This window comes from Myxine glutinosa, chromosome 10, assembly GCF_964187855.1.
Source record: "Myxine glutinosa chromosome 10, kmMyxGlut1.1, whole genome shotgun sequence".
Classification (NCBI taxonomy): domain Eukaryota; kingdom Metazoa; phylum Chordata; class Myxini; order Myxiniformes; family Myxinidae; genus Myxine; species Myxine glutinosa.
The window spans coordinates 37,719,820-37,738,595 of NC_136270.1; the positions used below are offsets into that span (position 1 = coordinate 37,719,820).

At 48.4% G+C, this 18,776-nt stretch overlaps 1 protein-coding gene across 21 annotated transcripts in view; it reads right to left on the reverse strand.

Moving 5' to 3' along the window:
* Nucleotides 1-2,370: 2,370 nt before the first annotated feature.
* The window catches only part of LOC137434468 (ras-related protein Rab-5A), a 74,832-nt gene continuing 58,426 nt past the window's right edge, over nt 2,371-18,776 (reverse strand). For all 21 annotated transcript variants that reach the window (XM_078785575.1, XM_078785565.1, XM_078785576.1 and 18 more), the window contains one exon: nt 2,371-3,461. In XM_078785575.1, the coding sequence (XP_078641701.1) occupies nt 3,355-3,461 (107 nt within the window). In that variant the 3' untranslated portion in view covers nt 2,371-3,354. The remainder of the gene's footprint in view (nt 3,462-18,776) is intronic.

Consider the following 18,776-nt stretch of genomic DNA (forward strand, 5'->3'; position numbering starts at 1 on the left):
AGGGCCTGACATACATTTGTGCCGACTGACTTTCCTATTTTCCCTATGTCTAGGATTTTAGCCCTTGCTTTGGTGCCACATTTCTGAAACAACTTGGCATGAATCTTGGTATGAAATGCCAAGCCAATGACAAGTACGTCGGTGTCATCTGAGCTAATAAGCAGACTGGTATCCATGTGCGGCAGCATGCAAGAACAGACGACCATCTGCTTCCTCGTGTGTGCTTTCCAGGGCCACTACTTCTTGGCTAGCATCAGATGTGATCTGATAACACTTGTCATCGCATGTTACAAAGAGAACCTTTCCCTGTAGGCATCTGATGTACTCTGGTTTCTTCCACTCTTCGACCAGGAACATGATAAGACTTGACTTGTTCCCAACATAGCTGAGAAACTTGCGCCATTGCCTTACAATTTGAGATGCCTTGATGTTTTTCAGCTCAAGTCCAAGTTCTTCCCCCCTGGTTAACCGTTCGCTGTTTTTGATGGAAGTCTCCTTGTAGGTGTCAAAGACGACATCGATCCTCTGGCTACTGCATCCATCCTTCAGGGCCATGGATAGGACAATCATGGCCACTTCGGCAAATGTAGTTTGATCACCTGCCACCTTCTGTATAAGGAGCATCCCATCAATAATTGTTGCCGAATTGTCGGGTATCCTTTCAGCCGGGGTCACAGTCCTTTGCAAGGCCGTGGCTAGGGCAGCTTTGTTGGTTTTCCATAGAAGGCCTTCGGGTGTCACCAGGGCCCATGGCAAGGGACCTAGAGGATGAGATAGCACCTCTGCCATGTGAAGATCTCGGCCCTGTGCCATCACGATAATTCTACCAAATAGAGCTCTGTCTGCTTGAAGAATTACTGCCCTGCCATTGCTTCTGCATTCCTTCTTCTTAGTGAGGTTGCTGAAAGTCTTCAGCTTGTTCAGTTGCAAAGGGTCATGGAATTTCGATTGGTGGGTTGCTCTCAAGTCGCTCAATCTTGAAGTTTGTGTAGCACTTGTGTCTGACTTCCCATGCTTTCTCCAGATCCTTGGCAATATTTGGAGGGGCTGCGCATGCGGCGTGCACTTTCTATACATCATTTGAAAGGTAATTCAATAACCTTTTACCTGATATACCACACTAGCTGATATATACACGTGATATTATTTGAGAGCCAAAAAACTAACCCCACCCCCTAAATCTTAAGCGGGAAAAATGACCCGAAAAGCGATAAATGGGTGATCTGACAAATGTGATGATAACACAGATACGGCTAAGAGTTTCACACTGCTATCACATTTTTTTCAGCACTAGGGACCTTGGCCTTGCCAAAAATAACTGTTAGCCATCCTCCCTCTGATTGAGCATGGTCGACCCCTCGGCTCATAGCCTAAATGTCAAAGCACATACTGAAATGGCTATGCATTTCTTCCAAAGATTCTACGACAGCATCAAGTCATGACCACATAGACAGCACAAGTGTATGAAGTAGAGGAGCGTGTTGAGAAATAGGTGATTTCATCAATTCCTTTGGACTTTTGGTTTTCCCATAGTAATTTAAATATTGAAATACCCTCATCAGATGACGTGCAGGTTAAAAACAAGAATGACCGCACTGTGGTCACAACCTGCGACAAAATCCGGTAACGGAGACCGATTGGGAAATGTGCATCTAATGGTTAACCGGACACCTCTCATCCATGTCAGCCTCCCCACAGTTATATCAGAACGAGCAGATTCATCACACGGTCATGGATTGGCTAACTCCATTCAAAAATTACATATCGCTATTTCTTTAGGAAGGCGCGTACCATGCATGCTGACAAACTTCATTACGGTAAACCTCACCAATAATTTCTATTCGACATCAATTAGATTTTTCGGGGTCCTTCATGGTGAGCAACACTCGATCCAAACAAAGCCAATGGACATCTGACAACAAACCCAGTGTATAATCAGCAGAGGCCTACAGGCCTGATGTCTAAGGCCCACCAAAGAACAAAGATGCCAGCTATATTATTTTGTCTTGGTGCCATGGTGGGTGGAGTCCTGTGACAAATGTGGGTGGGGTGCTGCAGCTGTCTGACCAATGGGTGCACATTTCAAAAATCGACCCCCCAACAAGAACCACGCAGAGCTCTTGTAGACATGTGACATCATAGGCACCAAAAATGGCTTGAAAAGCAACCTCCAATATGGAGCAAATGATTGCAACTCGCAAAATTTGCTGTGGGCACAGCTGTACCACTGATGCAGTGCCCACTGTAGGTTAGAACAGGAATTGTATCCAGGGTGCCAGCACTAGCTCACATTATTATTCTTCGTAAAGTTCAGAAAGGTACCCATATGTATAGAAATGGTTTAATTTAGCGCAGTCAGGATAGACAATGTAGGAAGACAAGACCCAAGAAGTGTTTATTCACTTACACAATGCTGGGACACGATATTCTTGACTTCCTCGTTACCGAGCAGAAACATGAGCGATGTACAATATTTGTTCAGTTACCGTTGACAATTTACATACAAGTTTGCAGCACCACAATCCCGCTGGACGATCCCTTACAAAGTTGATCAAGGAGGTGTCATGTGGAAATTTAAGCATAGAAACAAAAGAAAATGGAATGAAAATAAAGACGAGGGGTTACATTTAAACACATCGCCAAGAACTGATAATTTTGTATGTACAGCTCAAATTTCCTTCGTCTCTCCAATAGCTTCCAACCTTGGGGTACGACAGAAATCCCAAAACGGTTCCCTTCAAAGCAGGGCAGGGAGATTCAGGTACAGCATAATGCAACACCGGCATACTCCACCACAACGCACAAGAAAAAAAACCGGATCCTCGACAGTCTCGGTCATTACAAAGCGAGTGTCAGAACATCGCACACACAGAAAAATATATATATTAATGCAAATATACGAGCACAGCATCGATTTCCATGAAAACTTTCCAAAGAAGTTGATGCAACAAAATTATGAAGACTTGTGTGGACTTGGAATGAAGACGCTGCAGCAGTCGATGAGCAATGCATAGAAATGCATTAACAGACAAGGAAAGTTAGTTAGGATTGCCGACGCTGTACATGCTATAGCAATTTGACAAACCTGCCAAAGAAATAAAAAAGAAAATCTGGAAGGAAAAGAATATTGCAGAGAGTGGAGGAGGGCAGAGGATAACTAAACAGGATTAATGACAAATTTCCAAAAGTCATAAAACAAAAAGAACCATGAAAGAGGAGAAAATGAGTTTCTTGGCATCAATTAGGAAATGTGAGGAAAAGGAAAAGGTGGGAAGTCACGACACTATCGTGTGCGAAGCAGGTTGCCCAGCGGGCCGAGGCAAAGGAGTCGAGTAACGCACGGCAGGGATGAACCTAATTGCAGCAAGAGGCTCGATTCTGCTGGGTGGGCTGCTCGATGCATACTCTATCTCCTCCACGATTCTGTGCACTCTGCTGATCGTTCTTTGGCAATTTTTTGGCTGGAAACACACACACACACATCTCGTTTTTTCATTTCTGTTCCTCACAACTCTGTCTCTCTCTTATTCACACAGACACATACATCCACAGACACATCCACAGACACACACAGACACACACACACAGACACACACACACAGAGACACACACATACATATTTAGTCACGTGAAAAAGTAAGTACACCCCATGTAAAGTTTTGACTTTTTCAAGATATTTCAACATACAGCTATTTGATCTTCATTTCAACAATATTGATAGATAAAGGTGATATAATATAACAAATATCATGAAACATTTACATTTTGTAGTCCATTGTATAATTTAAATAAACATAAATGCAAATTTCGCATGTGGAAAAAGTAAGTACACCCTTGGCTCTAATAGGTGGTATTGCCCCCTTTGGCAGAAACAACCTCAAGTAGGCGTTTCTTATAACTGTCTACCAGTCTCTGACATCGAGTGGGAGAAATTTTTTCCCACTCTTCCATGCAGAATTCTTTCAGCTGTGCGATGTTTGAGGGGTTTCTTGCATGCACAGCTCGTTTCAAATCCCCCCACAACATCTCGATGGGATTTAGATCCAGGCTTTGACTTGGCCATGCCAGAACCCTCCATTTCTTTCTTTTCATCCATTCCTTGGTGGATTTACTGGTATGTTTAGGGTCATTGTCATGTTGCAAGGTCCACCTTCGGTTGAGCTTCAACTTTTCGACAGATGGCCTCACATTATCCTCAAGCACCCTCTGGTACAATGAAGAATTCATAGTGGATTCTATGATGGTGAGCTGCCCAGGCCCTGATGCAGCAAAGCTGCCCCAAACCATAATATTTCCACCACCAAAAGTCCACCATGCTTTACAGTTGGTACCAGGTTCTTGTGGTCAAATGCTTTCTTTGGTTTTCACCAAACATGTCTTCCGGTACTGTGGCCAAATAGCTCTACCTTTGACTCATCTGGAACAATGTGCTCTGGACAGAAGTGCCGGTCTTTGCCTAGGTGTTCATTGGCAAACTTTAGTCTTGCCCTGATGTTCTTTCTGGACAGCAAAGGTTTCCTCCTGGCACACCGCCCATGTAGATCAAATTTGTGCAGCCTCATTCTAATGGTAGAGTCGTGCACATTGACATCAACAGTGGCAAGAGCTACCTGGAGGTCCCGTGATGACATTCTGGGGTTCTTAGAGACTTCTTTCAGCATCTTGCGGTCTGCTCTCAGGCTGAACTTGCTAGGGTGTCTTGGCCTGAACAAGTTGGCAGTTGTTTGGAATCTTCTCCACTTGTAGATGATCTTCCGGACAGTCGAATGATTGATTTCAAATTGTTTGGAGATCTTTTTGAATCCCTTTCCAGTCTCGTAGGCATCTATAACCTTCTTTCTGAAGGCCTCGGAGAGCTCTTTTGATCTTGGCATGGTGACGCCGCACACTTCAACAACAAAGAGCAAACCAAACTAAATGTCTGAGGTTTAAATAAGACAGGTTCCTCCAAGATCCTCTCTAACGATGTTCTAATCATTTGCACCTGAGCTGGTGCACCTGATTCTCATTTTAGGTATTTGAAGTAGTGATAAATGTAGGGGTGTACTTACTTTTTCCACATGTGAAATTTGCATTTATGTTTATTTAAATTATACAATGGTGCCTGGTGTTGGCTTAGCGGCTAGGGTGCCAGCTTAGGATCCTAGGATCCTGGGTTCGAATCCCGGTCGATCGCTGAATTAACGCCAGGGGGGTTGACTCAGCCTGTCATCCTTCCGAGGTCGGCTAATTGAGTACCAGTTCACTGGTAATTCCCTGTTTGTCGTAAAAGGTGACAAACAGGGTTGGCGGCAGAAAGGGCATCCGGCCGTAAGACATTGCTTCAAAAAGGAGACCAACAACAACAACAACCACGGTGCCCGAAAAAGGCCAACCCCCGCTTTGTGGGGAAAAATGGCCTCTAAAGGTTTTTTTTTAAATTATACAATGGACTACAAAATGTAAATGTTTCATGATATTTGTAATATTATATCACCTTTATCTATCAATATTGTTGAAATGAAGATCAAATAGCTGTATGTTGAAATATGTTGAAACAGTCAAAACTTTACATGGGGTGTACTTACTTTTTCACGTGACTGTATATGCCCAAGGGCTCTCCGAGAGGTGGGGCGGAAGATAGGCCCAAACGGACAGATAAAACGGATAAAGACCCCTATACTGATGTTGACAAACGAGAACGGATTGTGGATGCAAGTCTGGTAAGGTGTCAGTGTGGACGTGAGTTCGGATCCATCAAAGGGTTGAGGACCCATCAGGCCAGGAAAGGGTGGGAGTGATCATGTGGGAGATGTTGGTCTATGGGGTGATGGTGTGCATGTGGAGGCAGGGCAGGTTCGAAAGAAGTGTGGGTGTGGACGTGAGTTTGAGTCGGTTGCGGTCGGACGTGTTGCGGTTTTGCGAATAAAGGCAACCCCCCTATAGTTAGTTACACCACAACATGTAGCCTCCTATAGTTAGTTATTTCTTATTAAATGTAAAGCATCGGCCCTTTCCAGTGTTTAGAAAGAAAACAAATAATGCGTCGTCAGGCAGGATGATTGTAGGCCTCGTTGAGGCCTAAAGTGCCTTGTCATGTGACTAGACTAGGCCCTGCAGGCCTGAAAGAGGAATAAAACCTTCCCCGAATGAGGAACGATACATTCCTGAGAGGAGGAGCAGCGAGCAACCAATGTGAGCTAAAGGGAAAGCATGGGGGAGTGGCCGAGGGTGGCCAATGAGGGGCTGTCACGTCAACATTCAGGAAGGGTTTGGGGTGTTATAAAAATCCCGGCCCATAACACACTCTCTCTCTCGCTGGGCTCCTGCTATCTTGATCGGTCCTCTGGTTCCTGGCGCTCTCTGGTTCCTGCTCCCGGTTCGTCTTAACCACGTCGTCCCTGCTGAGATAGTCTCCGGCTGTTGGCGCGTTGGGTTGGAGCGATTCCTGGGGCTGTCGTCTACCAAGCCCATTCGCACGAGCTGCACGGCCCAGCCCATACGGGCGAGCTGCACGACCAAGCCCATACGGGCGAGCTGCACGACCAAGCCCATACGGGCGAGCTGCACGACCGAGCCCATACGGGCGAGCTGCACGACCGAGCCCATCTGGGCGAGCTGCACGACCGAGCCCATCCGGGCGAGCTGCACGAAGCGGCCGCGCTTCCCCGCGCATAACCCTCTTCCCCCTTTTCCCGAACGAATGAGGGCCCTTGTCAGGGAACGTAGGTAAGGCTGTTAAGATTCTTTGCTTTGTCTGTGTTCTATACATACTTGTAACTAAATACTGTGTTTTGTACTTCCAACCTGGCCGTCGTCATTTTACATCCATTGCCCGAGCATCGCCCGAATTAAAACCGCTCGATCGGGTCCGATAGTGTAACGGCACGGGTCACGCGACGCACAACCACTCGGGTGTCAGGAATAAGTGACTTGTGCGGGATTCAGTCCCTGTCCTCACGGCTGCGTGTGTCTGAAGGTATTCGGGTTGTGCCCGCCAACCCTTCCGACTTCCGTGCAGCTGCCGGCTCGGCGGCTGGAGTTGCCTAGCAATCCGTCAACCACGAGTTTAGACGTGGTCGGCGGCCTCAGTGGACCCGGAGTTTGTGGGGGGAACGGGGCATAAACCCCCCCTTTGTCCGTCGACGAACCAGGGATCCACAACAAAATTGGTGTCAGGAGCGAGATTGGACCTGGAGTGCGCTTCACGTACTCAAAATTACGAGTGATTAAAATTTAGTTTAAAACAAATTGTTTTTTTTAAATTGAATTCGGGCGATGGCGGGCCAAGACAACCAGGTACCGGTGGGTATAGAAAGTGTAAACGACGGAGATGAATTAATGACCCAGGACCAGCATAAACAATTGGATGAGGGAGTTAATGAGGGTGCAGCAGGTAGAGGTGAAAAATGGCGTCGATTCGCACCCGGGGCCCGCCGGACGGGTTGAGCCCGCGGTGCCGATGGATATGGGCCTATTTATGGCGCAACTCAGGGCATACATGGTCGAGATGAGAGCAGAATCAAGGTGTGACATGAAAAAGATGGGTGATCGAATGGATAAAATGAGGGAAGAAGCAAGGTGTGATATGAATAAGTACAAAAAGTTTTAATTAAAACAAAAGCCACGTCGATGTTACACAATGCCTAGATGCAGCTGTGCCTATAACGTCGATGTTATAGGCACAGGACATTCCTATCGATTCGATTACTTGGTTATTTTTGTGCAAAGTGAAAATATATCTCGGCAATTTCCCGTGTGTGGCGACGAATTTTTAATATATCTCGGCATTTTCCCGTCTGTTATTTCAGGCGGTGTATGACTGACCATGCCGCGATTTAAAAAAAATATATCTCAGCAATTTCCCGTATGTGGCGACACGTGAACGAAGCTATGCTCCTCTCTCCACATTATCGTGACGACGTATAAATTAAATATTTCATCGTGACGATTGTCATCAAATGGACGAATTTTTAATATATCTCGGCATTTTCCCGTCTGTTATTTCGGGCGGTGTATGACTGACCATGCCGCGATTTAAACAAAATATATATATATCTCGGCATTTTCCCGTCTTATTTCGGGCGGTGTATGACTGACCATGCCGCGATTTAAAAAAAAAAAATCTCAATGGACTTGAAGTTATAGGCCTTTGAGAATTCATTTCGTTCTATAAAGGGCAACTTTCATCGGATTTTCTTCCCGTTTTTTTTCAACCGAGTCTAAAACGATGTTAGCGACTGTGAAAAATGAAATGATATATCGAATTTGATTTGAAATAAAACTGTGTGAGAGAGGAAGACACCACGGGCCTACAAAACAGGCCTCAAAGCTATGCGAATTAATAAAATGGTGGATATTTGTTTATATGAAGCCTCTCCCAGAATGGGTGGAGCTATGGTTCCCAGAATGGGTGGAGCTTTGAGGTTTTGTCTTCTCTGCAAGAACAAGAACAAGAAGAAGAACAACAACAACAGCAGAGGGCACTCTATGACCAGCGTCTGCGACGCGGCTAAAAAGATGGGGGAGGAGATTGGGCGGAAGTTGAGCAAAGAGGTGGCAGTGGTACGTGACGAGGTGAAGCGGTGCGAGGAACGCGTGGAGAGGGAGTTAAAACGGAGTACTTCTAAACTACAAGGGGGTATGGAAGGACTGACGCGGGAAGTAGAGAAACCGACGGTGGGACAACAGGAGTTAAGGGAACAGGGAGAGAGAAATGGCGATGTAATCGGGGGGGTTGAAGGCGGCGCAAAAAGAATTTAAGCGGGAAGTGGTAGCGACAAAGAGGGAGTGTAAAATGGGGCACGAAGGACTGACGAAGGGGGTGGATGACGTGATAGAAACTATGGGAACGAAGGAACGAGAAATTAGGATGCAAATAGAGACGACCAAGGTAACATTAGAAAAAGAGATTTCGGAGGGAGATAATGGGAGTGAAAGAAAAAATGGAGGGTGGAAAATGATTTAAGTAATATTGAAAAGAGATGAAGTGAGACAGGGAATTAATTACAAGAGGAAGTGATGGAATATGTGCAGGGTTGGTGTTCGCACCGTGATGAAATGCTTGCTGACCAAATGAAAAGTTTACAGGTGCTGGAAGAGAAGTGGGAAAAGGGGAGCCCCGAAGTGAGTGGCGATGATTTCGGAAATGTGTTTGGTGCGATCGGAGCCTCGACAAACTTGGGGGTCGGGATAGACCTGGGCATTCGTGGGGGTCCATTGTGAGGGGTGCGACAGACGGAGTGTGTGAAAGGCATGTGCGAGTACAGAGTGTGTGGAGAGTGTGTGCACCGGTGTGTGCGAGTATGAAATGGAGTGCAAGGGGTAATCCGCCATCTCAGGCCTCAGGCATCGACACCGATCGGGGTAGAGATCAGTGAGACGGATAGGGTATGCGAGCCCCCGATGGGTGGTGCACCGTGGGGACCCGAACGGTTCACCCGCGCGTCGATCCCGCAGGAAGCGGCGTGTGGGGTACGAACGTCCGGTATCCATAAAGTGCTGCTGGCGCCGTACGACGGCAAGAGCGATCGGTCGAGAGGAAATTCGAAATTGAGGAGGGACGCACTTTACCAGGTGAGGTGCTGTGACTACAACGGGTTGGGTCATCGTGTGTGGAACCGCAGGGCGCCGCGCAAGGATGGACCCCGGCACCTGGGACCACCAACTCTGCGCCCCCCCCCCCACCCCCCCCGGATCGTCAATGCCAGCCAGATAACACCCCACACAGGCGAACAAGCACCCTCATGGACCGCTCTGGCCTTAGAGGCCAAGGCACGACCAGGTACCTCCAGAGATAGGGGCTCATAGTGTAGAAGACTGGGGGAGTATTGTACCCCCCACTTGGGGGTATGGTGGTGTGACCACTCCTCACACATGGGGGGGGGGGTGGGGGGTCATGAGCACTAGTTTAGGGGGATGGCAGTGTTAGGCCCATGGAGGAGCCAGCAATGGTTGCCTCCATGGGGCATCGGAACTAGCCGAGGGAGGGCTAGGATAATTGTTAGGGATTCAGAGACAATGAACTGTAGTGGGGACGTAAAGAGTTGAGTGGTTGCTAACAAAGGGTGTGCATAGTTTAAAGGGACGACGAGGGAAGCACGAGTTATAGGGGAAATTAGTCAGATAAATGATGGTAAGTGTGAATTGAATTGTGGTGTGGAAATAATTGGTGTGGAATGCATGGTGTGGAATGCATGGTGCGAAGGATTGAATGGGGGGAGGGGAGGGGGGAGTGGAACCCATTCACGGAGACCCGGCGGGGTAGTTTAAAGTTAGATAGAGGGTACAGGTAAATTGCATGGATATTGGCACCTGTGGTGCTGATTGTGGAAATAGTTTTTTTTTGTAAGGTGCAGGAGGCAGTGAAATGGCTGGGCGTGTGGCTTAATTGGTAGTAATAGTTATTGGGGCACTCCGTCACTGGTAGCTCGTCGGCCAGGTAAGGCCGCAGGTTGGCTCAGGGAGCCAGTTAGGTTAGTGTGAGTGGGGCCCGAGGATCCAGAGGAAGGACTCGGGTTGCCCAATGCCAAGGTGGGCATCAGGGGGTAAGCGCCAGGGAGGGCCTTCCCCAGATAGGTTAGAGTGAGGAGCAGGCAAGCTCGGGAGGCGGCTCCAGTGAACGGAGGGGTGCAGGTAGGTAGACCTGCTGGTAGAGACACACGACCCAGCCCCGAAATTGTGCGAGGGCACAGATAGAAAATTTGTGGGGTTAGACCCAAATTCAGAGGTGCACCACAGTGTGGGCAATGGGAATTCGGGTTCTTAGAACCGCGTAGTTTAAAGAGGCCTACTGGCAGGGTACGACCCCGGGGAGTTTAAATGAGTAATGTTGTTAGTGTAGTTAGAATGCGAGACCCCTTCGCACCATCCACAACCATCCACCACTGAGGACGAATTTTGCACCGAGAGGCTCTGTAAGCTGTTTGGTAGGTGAGATGCATCACGACATGAGTGGAATATTGTTTTATTCCGTCCTTTCCTTCCTGGGAGAACCTGGGAGGGTTTTGGGGACGAATTTGGCGTAAGAGGGGGACATGTGAGACAAGACGTAGAGACGAATTGTAAATACAAGGAGGGCTAGGGTTGTGTAGTTAACAGTGGGGGTGCGAACGGTTAGGGCCGAGCTTACTCCGCTCACGATGCCGCGTTCCTCTCACCGCACCAGGTATGGCAATACCTGGTTACCTTGTTTTTCATGTGCCACTGTTGCCTTCCCTGTGCTCGTTGCGCTTCGTCTTCCTCCCCGCCCAGGACCATTATGAAGAATCACCTCTCGCAGCATCTTGCTGCCAAACATCCATCCATCCATCCATCCATCCATCACCTTATGGACCACGAGTCTTGTGGCCCCGCACCTCTGCTGTGGTAGCTCTTGGCTGCCCCATCATCTTGCACCATGGACCACCTGTTGGGTGGCATTCTGGCCAACCTTCGGACCACCTGTTGGGAGGCATTCTGGCCAACCTTTGGACCACCTTTTGGGTGGCATGGAAGCCCACCTTTGGCCACGTGTCAGTAGCCCTGTTCACCAAATAAACGGATCAATTTTGAGGAGGTGGAAATTTAGATGACCCTTTGCTTCAAATTGCCTGTATGCTGGTCTCGGGCAGCCGGTTTTTGTTCGGAAACCTCTCAAGACAAGAAGCCGCAAGATGACTCAAGCAGCAAGTGCCTCCATTTCCTTTCTCCATTCCTTCTTACCTCGAGTCCAGGTTCTGGGTTATCGTTTTTGTAAATAAAGATTAAAGTTTTTTAAAATGTAAATGTAAGAATGTTGCCCACCGGTTATGTGTTTAGTTTAAAAATTCCGGAAATACGCGAACAGTTGTGGGTGTGAGTGTTAGTTAGCTGCTCAACGCATTAGGAGGGACATATCTAGTGTAAATTATGTCGCTCACATACATGGGGTTAGATTTAAATGTTAGGGGAATTACATCTACGTGTCACACTAATGGTAAATGTAAAAATTGAATGCCGACTCTACCGGTCGCTCCACCTAAGGTCGACTCAGGACGAACCTGGTCGGAGAGGGGGGTAGTGTTGCGGTTTTGCGAATAAAGGCAACCCCCCTATAGTTAGTTACACCACAACATGTAGCCTCCTATAGTTAGTTATTTCTTATTAAATGTAAAGCCCTTTTAGAAAAAAAACAAATAATGCGTAGAGCCAGGCTGGATGATTGTAGGCCTCGTTGAGGCCTAAAGTGCCTTGTGATGGGACTAGACTAGGCCCTGCAGGCCTGAAAGAGGAATAAAACCTTCCCCGAAGGAGGAACGAGACATTCCTTGGAGGAGGAGCAGCGAGCAACCAATGGGAGCTAAAGGGAAGGCATGAGGGAGTGGCCGAGGGTGGTCAATGAGGGGCTGTCACGATAGTGTAACGGCACGGGTCACGCGACGCACAACCACTCGGGTGTCAGGAATAAGTGACTTGTGCGGGGTTCAGTCCCCGGCCTCACGGATGCGTGTGTCCGAAGGTATTCGGGTTGTGACCGCTAACCCTTCCACAAGCAGCTGCGGGCTCGGCGGCTGGAGTTGCCTAGCAATCCGTCAACCATGAGTTTAGACGTGGTCGGCGGCCTCAGTGGCACCGGAGTTTGTGGGGGGAACGGGGCATAAACCCCCCTTTGTACGTCGAAGAACCCGGGATCCGCGACTGTGTGTATGTATATATATACCGAAGGGCTCTCCAAGAGGTGGGGTGGAAGATGGGCCCAAACGGACAGATAAAATGGATAAATACCCCTATACTGATGTTGACAAACGAGAACGGATTGTGGATGCAATTCTGGTAAGGCGTCAGTGTGGACGTGAGTTCGGATCCATCAGAGGGTTGAGGATCCATCAGGCCAGGAAAGGGTGTGGGAGTGATCGTGTGGGAGATGTTGGTCTATGGGGTGATGGTGTGCATGTGGAGACAGGGCAGGTTTGAGAGAAGTGTGGGTGTGGACGTGAGTTGAGTCGGTGAGAGGATTGCATGTCCATCAGAGCCGAATGGGGTGTGTGCGTAAGGTGGGTGAGGAGGAGGTACAGCAACGCAGTGCCTTTGAAAAGGGGACACGTAAGACGGCCGGGAGAAACAGCCAGGTAGCAAGCCACAGTGTTGTCTGTCCTGGGGTTGTACTTCAGCAGGGAAAGGATGTGAGGAGGAGAGTGAAATGGCCAGGTATGGGAGAAAGGGAAGTATGGGAGAGAATGGATGGAGTGATGTGTGGGGCACTTCATAGGTTGAAAGGAAGGGTGGAAGATAGATTGAGAAAGATGAATGAGATCGTGTTTGAGTATGTATGTGTCACGTTTGGAGTGAAAGTGTGTAGAGAGGGGTGAGAAGGAGGCATGTTTAAGCAGGAGGCAGAAGGAGATCCATGAGTTGAGAATGGAGTTGAAGAGTTCGAATGGAAGATGGAAGAGGGCAGTGGAAGGGGAGAGGAATGGGCTTGAGGTGTTGACGAAGCATGTGAGGATGAGATTGGTGAAGTTGAAGAGTGGAAAGGATGAAGAGGCGAAGAAAGGAGAGGCAGAGGAAGAGAAAGAGGTTCTTTGAGAAGCCTTTTCAGTTTATGAAGGATCTGTTAGAGCTGTCTCGATGTGGTGTATGAAGGTACCAAAGGAAGAGTTGGAAGGTCACCTGCGTGTCACATATGCAGACACAAGGAGGAACAAAGTGGTGGAGGACATCGAAGGATTGGTGAGACGGACAGAGCCAGGTGTTCCATTTGATTTGTCAGAGCCAAAGATGTCTGAGATTGAGGCTGTTTTGAGGAAGGCACGGGCGGCATCGGCTCCAGGACCAAGTGGAGTGCCATGCAAGGTGTTTAAGAGTTGTGAAGGCATCAGGCAGTATCTGTGGAAGGCTCTGAAGGTGGTATGGAGGCAAGGAGTGGTGCCCAGTCAATGGACTAGGGCAGAAGGAGTTTATATTCCAAAGCAGGAGGAGGCTGTGGCACTGGAGCTGTTTAGACCAATATCATTGCTCGATGTAGATGGGAAGATATTGACGAGTGTCTTTGCGGCACGGCTCTCAGGCTTCATCAGAGGAAATGGTTTTGTGGATGGTTCTGTGCAGAAGGCAGGAATACCAGGATAACCAGGATGCATTGAACACTCGGCAATGGTCTGGCAAGTGTTACAGGAGGCAAAGAGGCAAAGGAAGGATGTGGCGGTGGTATGGCTGGATTTGGAGAATGCATATGGGTCAGTGCCGCATGCCTTGATCAGGTATGCCATGGATTTCTTTTGGGTGCCACAGAGATTTAGGGATTTTTTGATGGCATATTATGATCAGTTTTGGATGCGGTTTGCGACACAGTCTTATGTAACAGAGTGCCAGAATTTGGAAGTGGGGATCTCGATGGGATGTACCATCTCCCCTATTTTGTTTGTGCTGGTTATGGAGTTGTTGATACGTGCGGTGAGTGGACATGGGAAAGAAGTGCAGCTAGCCCCTGGTCAGAGGTTGCCAGCAATGTTTGCTTTCATGGATGACCTGATAGTTGTCCAACAGTCCGCTGATGCAGCAGTAGAGGTACTGGGACGATAGAAAGGTTGATGCGGTGGGCAAGAAACGGATAAAGGTGGAATGGGATTTAAAGCAAGAAAGTCGAGGAGTGTGGTAATGAGACAAGGAGTGGTGGATAACATACACAGGTTTGAGCTGGGAGGGGAGGTGGTTCCATCATTGGTGGAGGCCTCTGTGAAGAGTTTGGGAAGATGGTATACAGTGGAGTTGAATGATGTGGGAGGAGTGGAGGAGGTCAGAAACAAGCTTTTGAGAGGTTTGAAGAGGATTGATGGATGTGGTTTGCCAGGTAAGTTGAAGGTATGGTGTTTGAAGTTTGGATTGATGCCATGAGTATTGTGGCCATTGATGATGTATGATATTGCGATTGGGCATGTAGAGAGGATTGAGGTTGTGGTGAGCAGGTTTGTGAGGAGGTGGTTGGGAGTGCCACGCTGTTTGACGAACATTGCCTTTCATGGTCAGGGTGGAAAACTCCAGTTTCCCTTGACATCATTAACCGATGAGTTTAAGGTGGTGAGGGTGTGGGAGTTCATGATGTTGCGGGATTCAAGGTGCAGTGGTAAAGAATGCTCTCCCAAAGAAGAAGGGAAGTCGGAAGTGGAATGCAAGAGCAGAGGTGGACGAGATGGAGGAGCGGTTGCAACAGGAGGAGGTCATGGGGATGGTACAGCACAGGAAGCATGGCTTGGGGTGGATGAAGCATGAGCGATGGGGAAAGGTATGTGTGAAAGAGAGGAGGAAGATGGTTGAGAGGGAGGTGAGAAGAAAGGAAGAGGAGGGGAGATATGTGAAAGCAGTCAGTCAGGCACAGCAAGGTGCTTGGACTAGGTGGGAAGGTGTGCAGGTGAGGATGTTGAAGTGGCAAGAGATTTGGAGGATAGAGCCAATATTGTTGAATTTCCTGTTGCGGGCAACGTATGATGTGCTTCCGTCACTAGTAAACTTGATTGTGGGGGTTGTTGCAGGAGAGATGTTATTTGTGTGGAGGTGTGGGAACGGTGCAGCATGCACCGAGTGCATGTTCAGTGGCATTGTCAGCAGGACAATACAGGTGGCGACATAATCAGGTGCTGGCGGTGGTGGTGCAACAAGAGGTGCTGAGGTCGAGAGAGAGAAGAGAGGAGAAGGAGACTGATGGGGGAGAGGTGTGGTTTGTCAAGGAGGGCCGAGTGGTAAGAGGTGGAAAGAGGAGTAGGTGGAAAGCAAGAGGGCTGTCAGATGCTTGTGATTGGCAGGTGGTGGCAGACCTAAAGCCACAATTGGTATTCCCAGAGAAGATCTGTGTGACAAGGTTGCAGCCTGACTGTCATTTGGTCAGGTGCAACAAGACAGGTCATCTTCAGGGAATTGTCTGTACCTTGGGAAGAGAACATGGAGGAGGTGCACGAGAGGAAGAGAGGAAATTACAGTGAGCTGGAGGCAGAGTGCCGGGAGAGGGGTTGGCGAGTTTCGTGTCAGGCATTTGAGGTGGGGTGCAGAGGGTATATTGGCAATTCCTTTTCTGCATTTCTTGCTCGGCTTGGAGTGTGTGGGACAGAAAGAAGGAGGATGTGTGACAAGGTGGCCCAGGTTGCCTTGAAAGGCTTTTTGGATATGGAGGAAGTTTATGGAGACACGTCGAATGGTGTAGGTTGAGGTTACGGAATAGAAATGGTGTGTGTGTGTGTGTGTGTGTGTGTGTGTGTGTGTGTGTGTGTGTGTGTGTGTGTGTGTGTGTGTGTGTGTGTGATTTTGCATGTTTGCATGAGTGGTGCATGTTGGTAAGGGTAGGTGGTTGGTTGTGTGTGGTTTTTTTATTGTTAGTTTTTTTTTTGTTACTATTATTATTTCTTATTTTGTGTATGTGAGTGAGTGAGTGGGTGAGTGGGTGAGGGTGTGTGTTTTTGCATGAATGAATTTTTGCATGTGTGTGTGTTTTTGTATGTTGAGTGGTGTATGTTGTAAGGGTAGGTGGTTGGTTGGTGTTGTGTGTGTATATGTGTGTGGATGTGTGTGTATGAATGATCTGGTTTGTTTTATTGGCGAGTGGTGAAGGGTATAAAGGTGGGTGTTTGAGTGTTCCACCATGTTTGTTTGGTGCTGTGGATTCTGGATGTGGAGGCGTTGCTGTTGTAGTCTGTGTTCGCACTGGCTGGGGGTGGGGGTTTGTACGCATCCAGGTGTAATTGCTGCATGTGGAGGTGTATGTGCCCCTGCTGGCCCACCTTAGCTGACCGTATCGAGGTTGAAGGGCCGAAACGGGATGATGCTGAGGACCTCGACTGAGGACCCGGTCAGTGCGGCACACTTGTGACCAGATGCGTTTTCAACTTATATATATTATGTGTGTAATATATATATTAAGGCATAGACATGGCCATTGGGCCTTCACGGTGTAATTTGTGCGAGGCTTTTGTCCGAGTGAGCTTAAGTCGAGAGGGCGAATGTACGGGTTGGGAATGTATGGGTCTCCCTTCCCCCACCCGGCAAGGCCGGTACTGGAGGGTGTCACAGGATCGGTGAGTCTCCAAAATTTACTAAAACTGCTGCGTTTTGAAGCTTTGCCTGCAGTTATTCGGCAATCTAAGACAACCTTCTATGATCATATTTACTAAACCTGCTGCGTTTTGAAGCTTTACCTGCAGTTATTTGGCAATCTGATACAACCTTCTATGATCATATTTACTAAACCTGCTGCGTTTTGAAGCTTTACCTGCAGTTCTTTGGCAATCTTAGACAACCTTCTATGATCATATTTACTAAACCTGCTGCATTTTGAAGCTTTACCTGCAGTTATTTGGCAATCTAAGACAACCTTCTATGATCATCTATATATATAAAACACTGTGTGTGTGTGTGTGTGTGTGTGTGTGTGTGTGTGTGTGTGTGTGTGTGTGTGTGTGTGTGTGTGTGTGTGTGTGTGTGTGTGTGTGTGTGTGTGTGTGTGTGTGTGTGTGTGTAATGTTACCGAGACTCCTAAATGGAGAGGCTCACGTACTTGATATTTGGCACAGACATGGCCATTGAGCCTGGGAAGAACATGGCCGACCTAAAAATTTATTTCATAATATTTTTACCTCAGCGCATTTCAGCGAGGAATATTATGCACGGAATCTGACCGGTGGCAGAGCAGCACGCTGATTCGCTCAGAGCGATCACGTGATGTTCCTTGCCGCCATTAACTCAGTTACGCTTTCGCACGTATTTCAGAGCGAAAAGCGATTGCGTATTTTCACATTTCAGCGAGGAACATTGCCATTCACACCACAAAGGTTTTTTTTTCTTTCATCTTTAGATCCATTTTTTTTTTCAGCGAGGGATATTATACACGGAATCTGAATCGGTGGCAGAGCAGCGTGCTGATTCGCTCATTGATGACGATCACGATCACGTGATGACATGATCACGAATGATGTTCGTGACGCGATCACGTGATGTTCCTTGCCGCCATAAACTCACAGCAAGTAGCATAGATTTTAGCATGATTAGCATTTAGCATGATTTAGCATAGATAGTAGCATGCTTCACATAGATTTTTTTTCAGCGAGGAATATTATACACAGATTCTGACCGGTGGCAGAGCAGCGCGCCGATTCGCTCAGAGCGATCACGTGATGTTCCATCCCCGCCGCCAGTTGGCTTCACTTTTCACGGAGTATGAGCGTTCTATATATTTTCAATTTAGTGCGCCCGACTCGCTCACGTACTTGATTTGTGGCATAGACATGGCCATTGGGCCTTCACGGTGTAATTTGTGCGAGGCTTTTGTCCGAGTGAGCTTGAGTCGAGAGGGCGAATGTACGGGTTGGGAATGTACGGGTCTCCCTTTCCCCACCCGCAAGGCCGGTACTGGAGGGCGTCACAGGATCGGTGAGTCTCCAAAATCTGCTTCGTGCTGTTGCGAAGATTCAGGACGATGTCGCGATTGTTGTGCTGCTCTCCGACCATGAGAACTGAAACGTCATTGTTGACTGGCCCTCCCCTTCCCCATACCCCCTCCCCCCTCCCTTTTCCCCCTCCCCCCTCCTTTTCCCCCTCCCCCTCCCCTTTTCCCCCTCCCCCCTCCCCTTTTCCCCCTCCCCCCTCCCCTTTTCCCCCTCCCCCTCCCCCTCCCCCCTCCCCCTCCCTTTTCCCCCTCCCTTTTCCCCCTCCCTTTTCCCCCTCCCCCCTCCCCCTCCCTTTTCCCCCTCCCCCCTCCCCCTCCCTTTTCCCCCTCCCCCCTCCCCCTCCCTTTTCCCCCTCCCCCTCCCCCTCCCTTTTCCCCCTCCCCCCTCCCCCTCCCTTTTCCCCCTCCC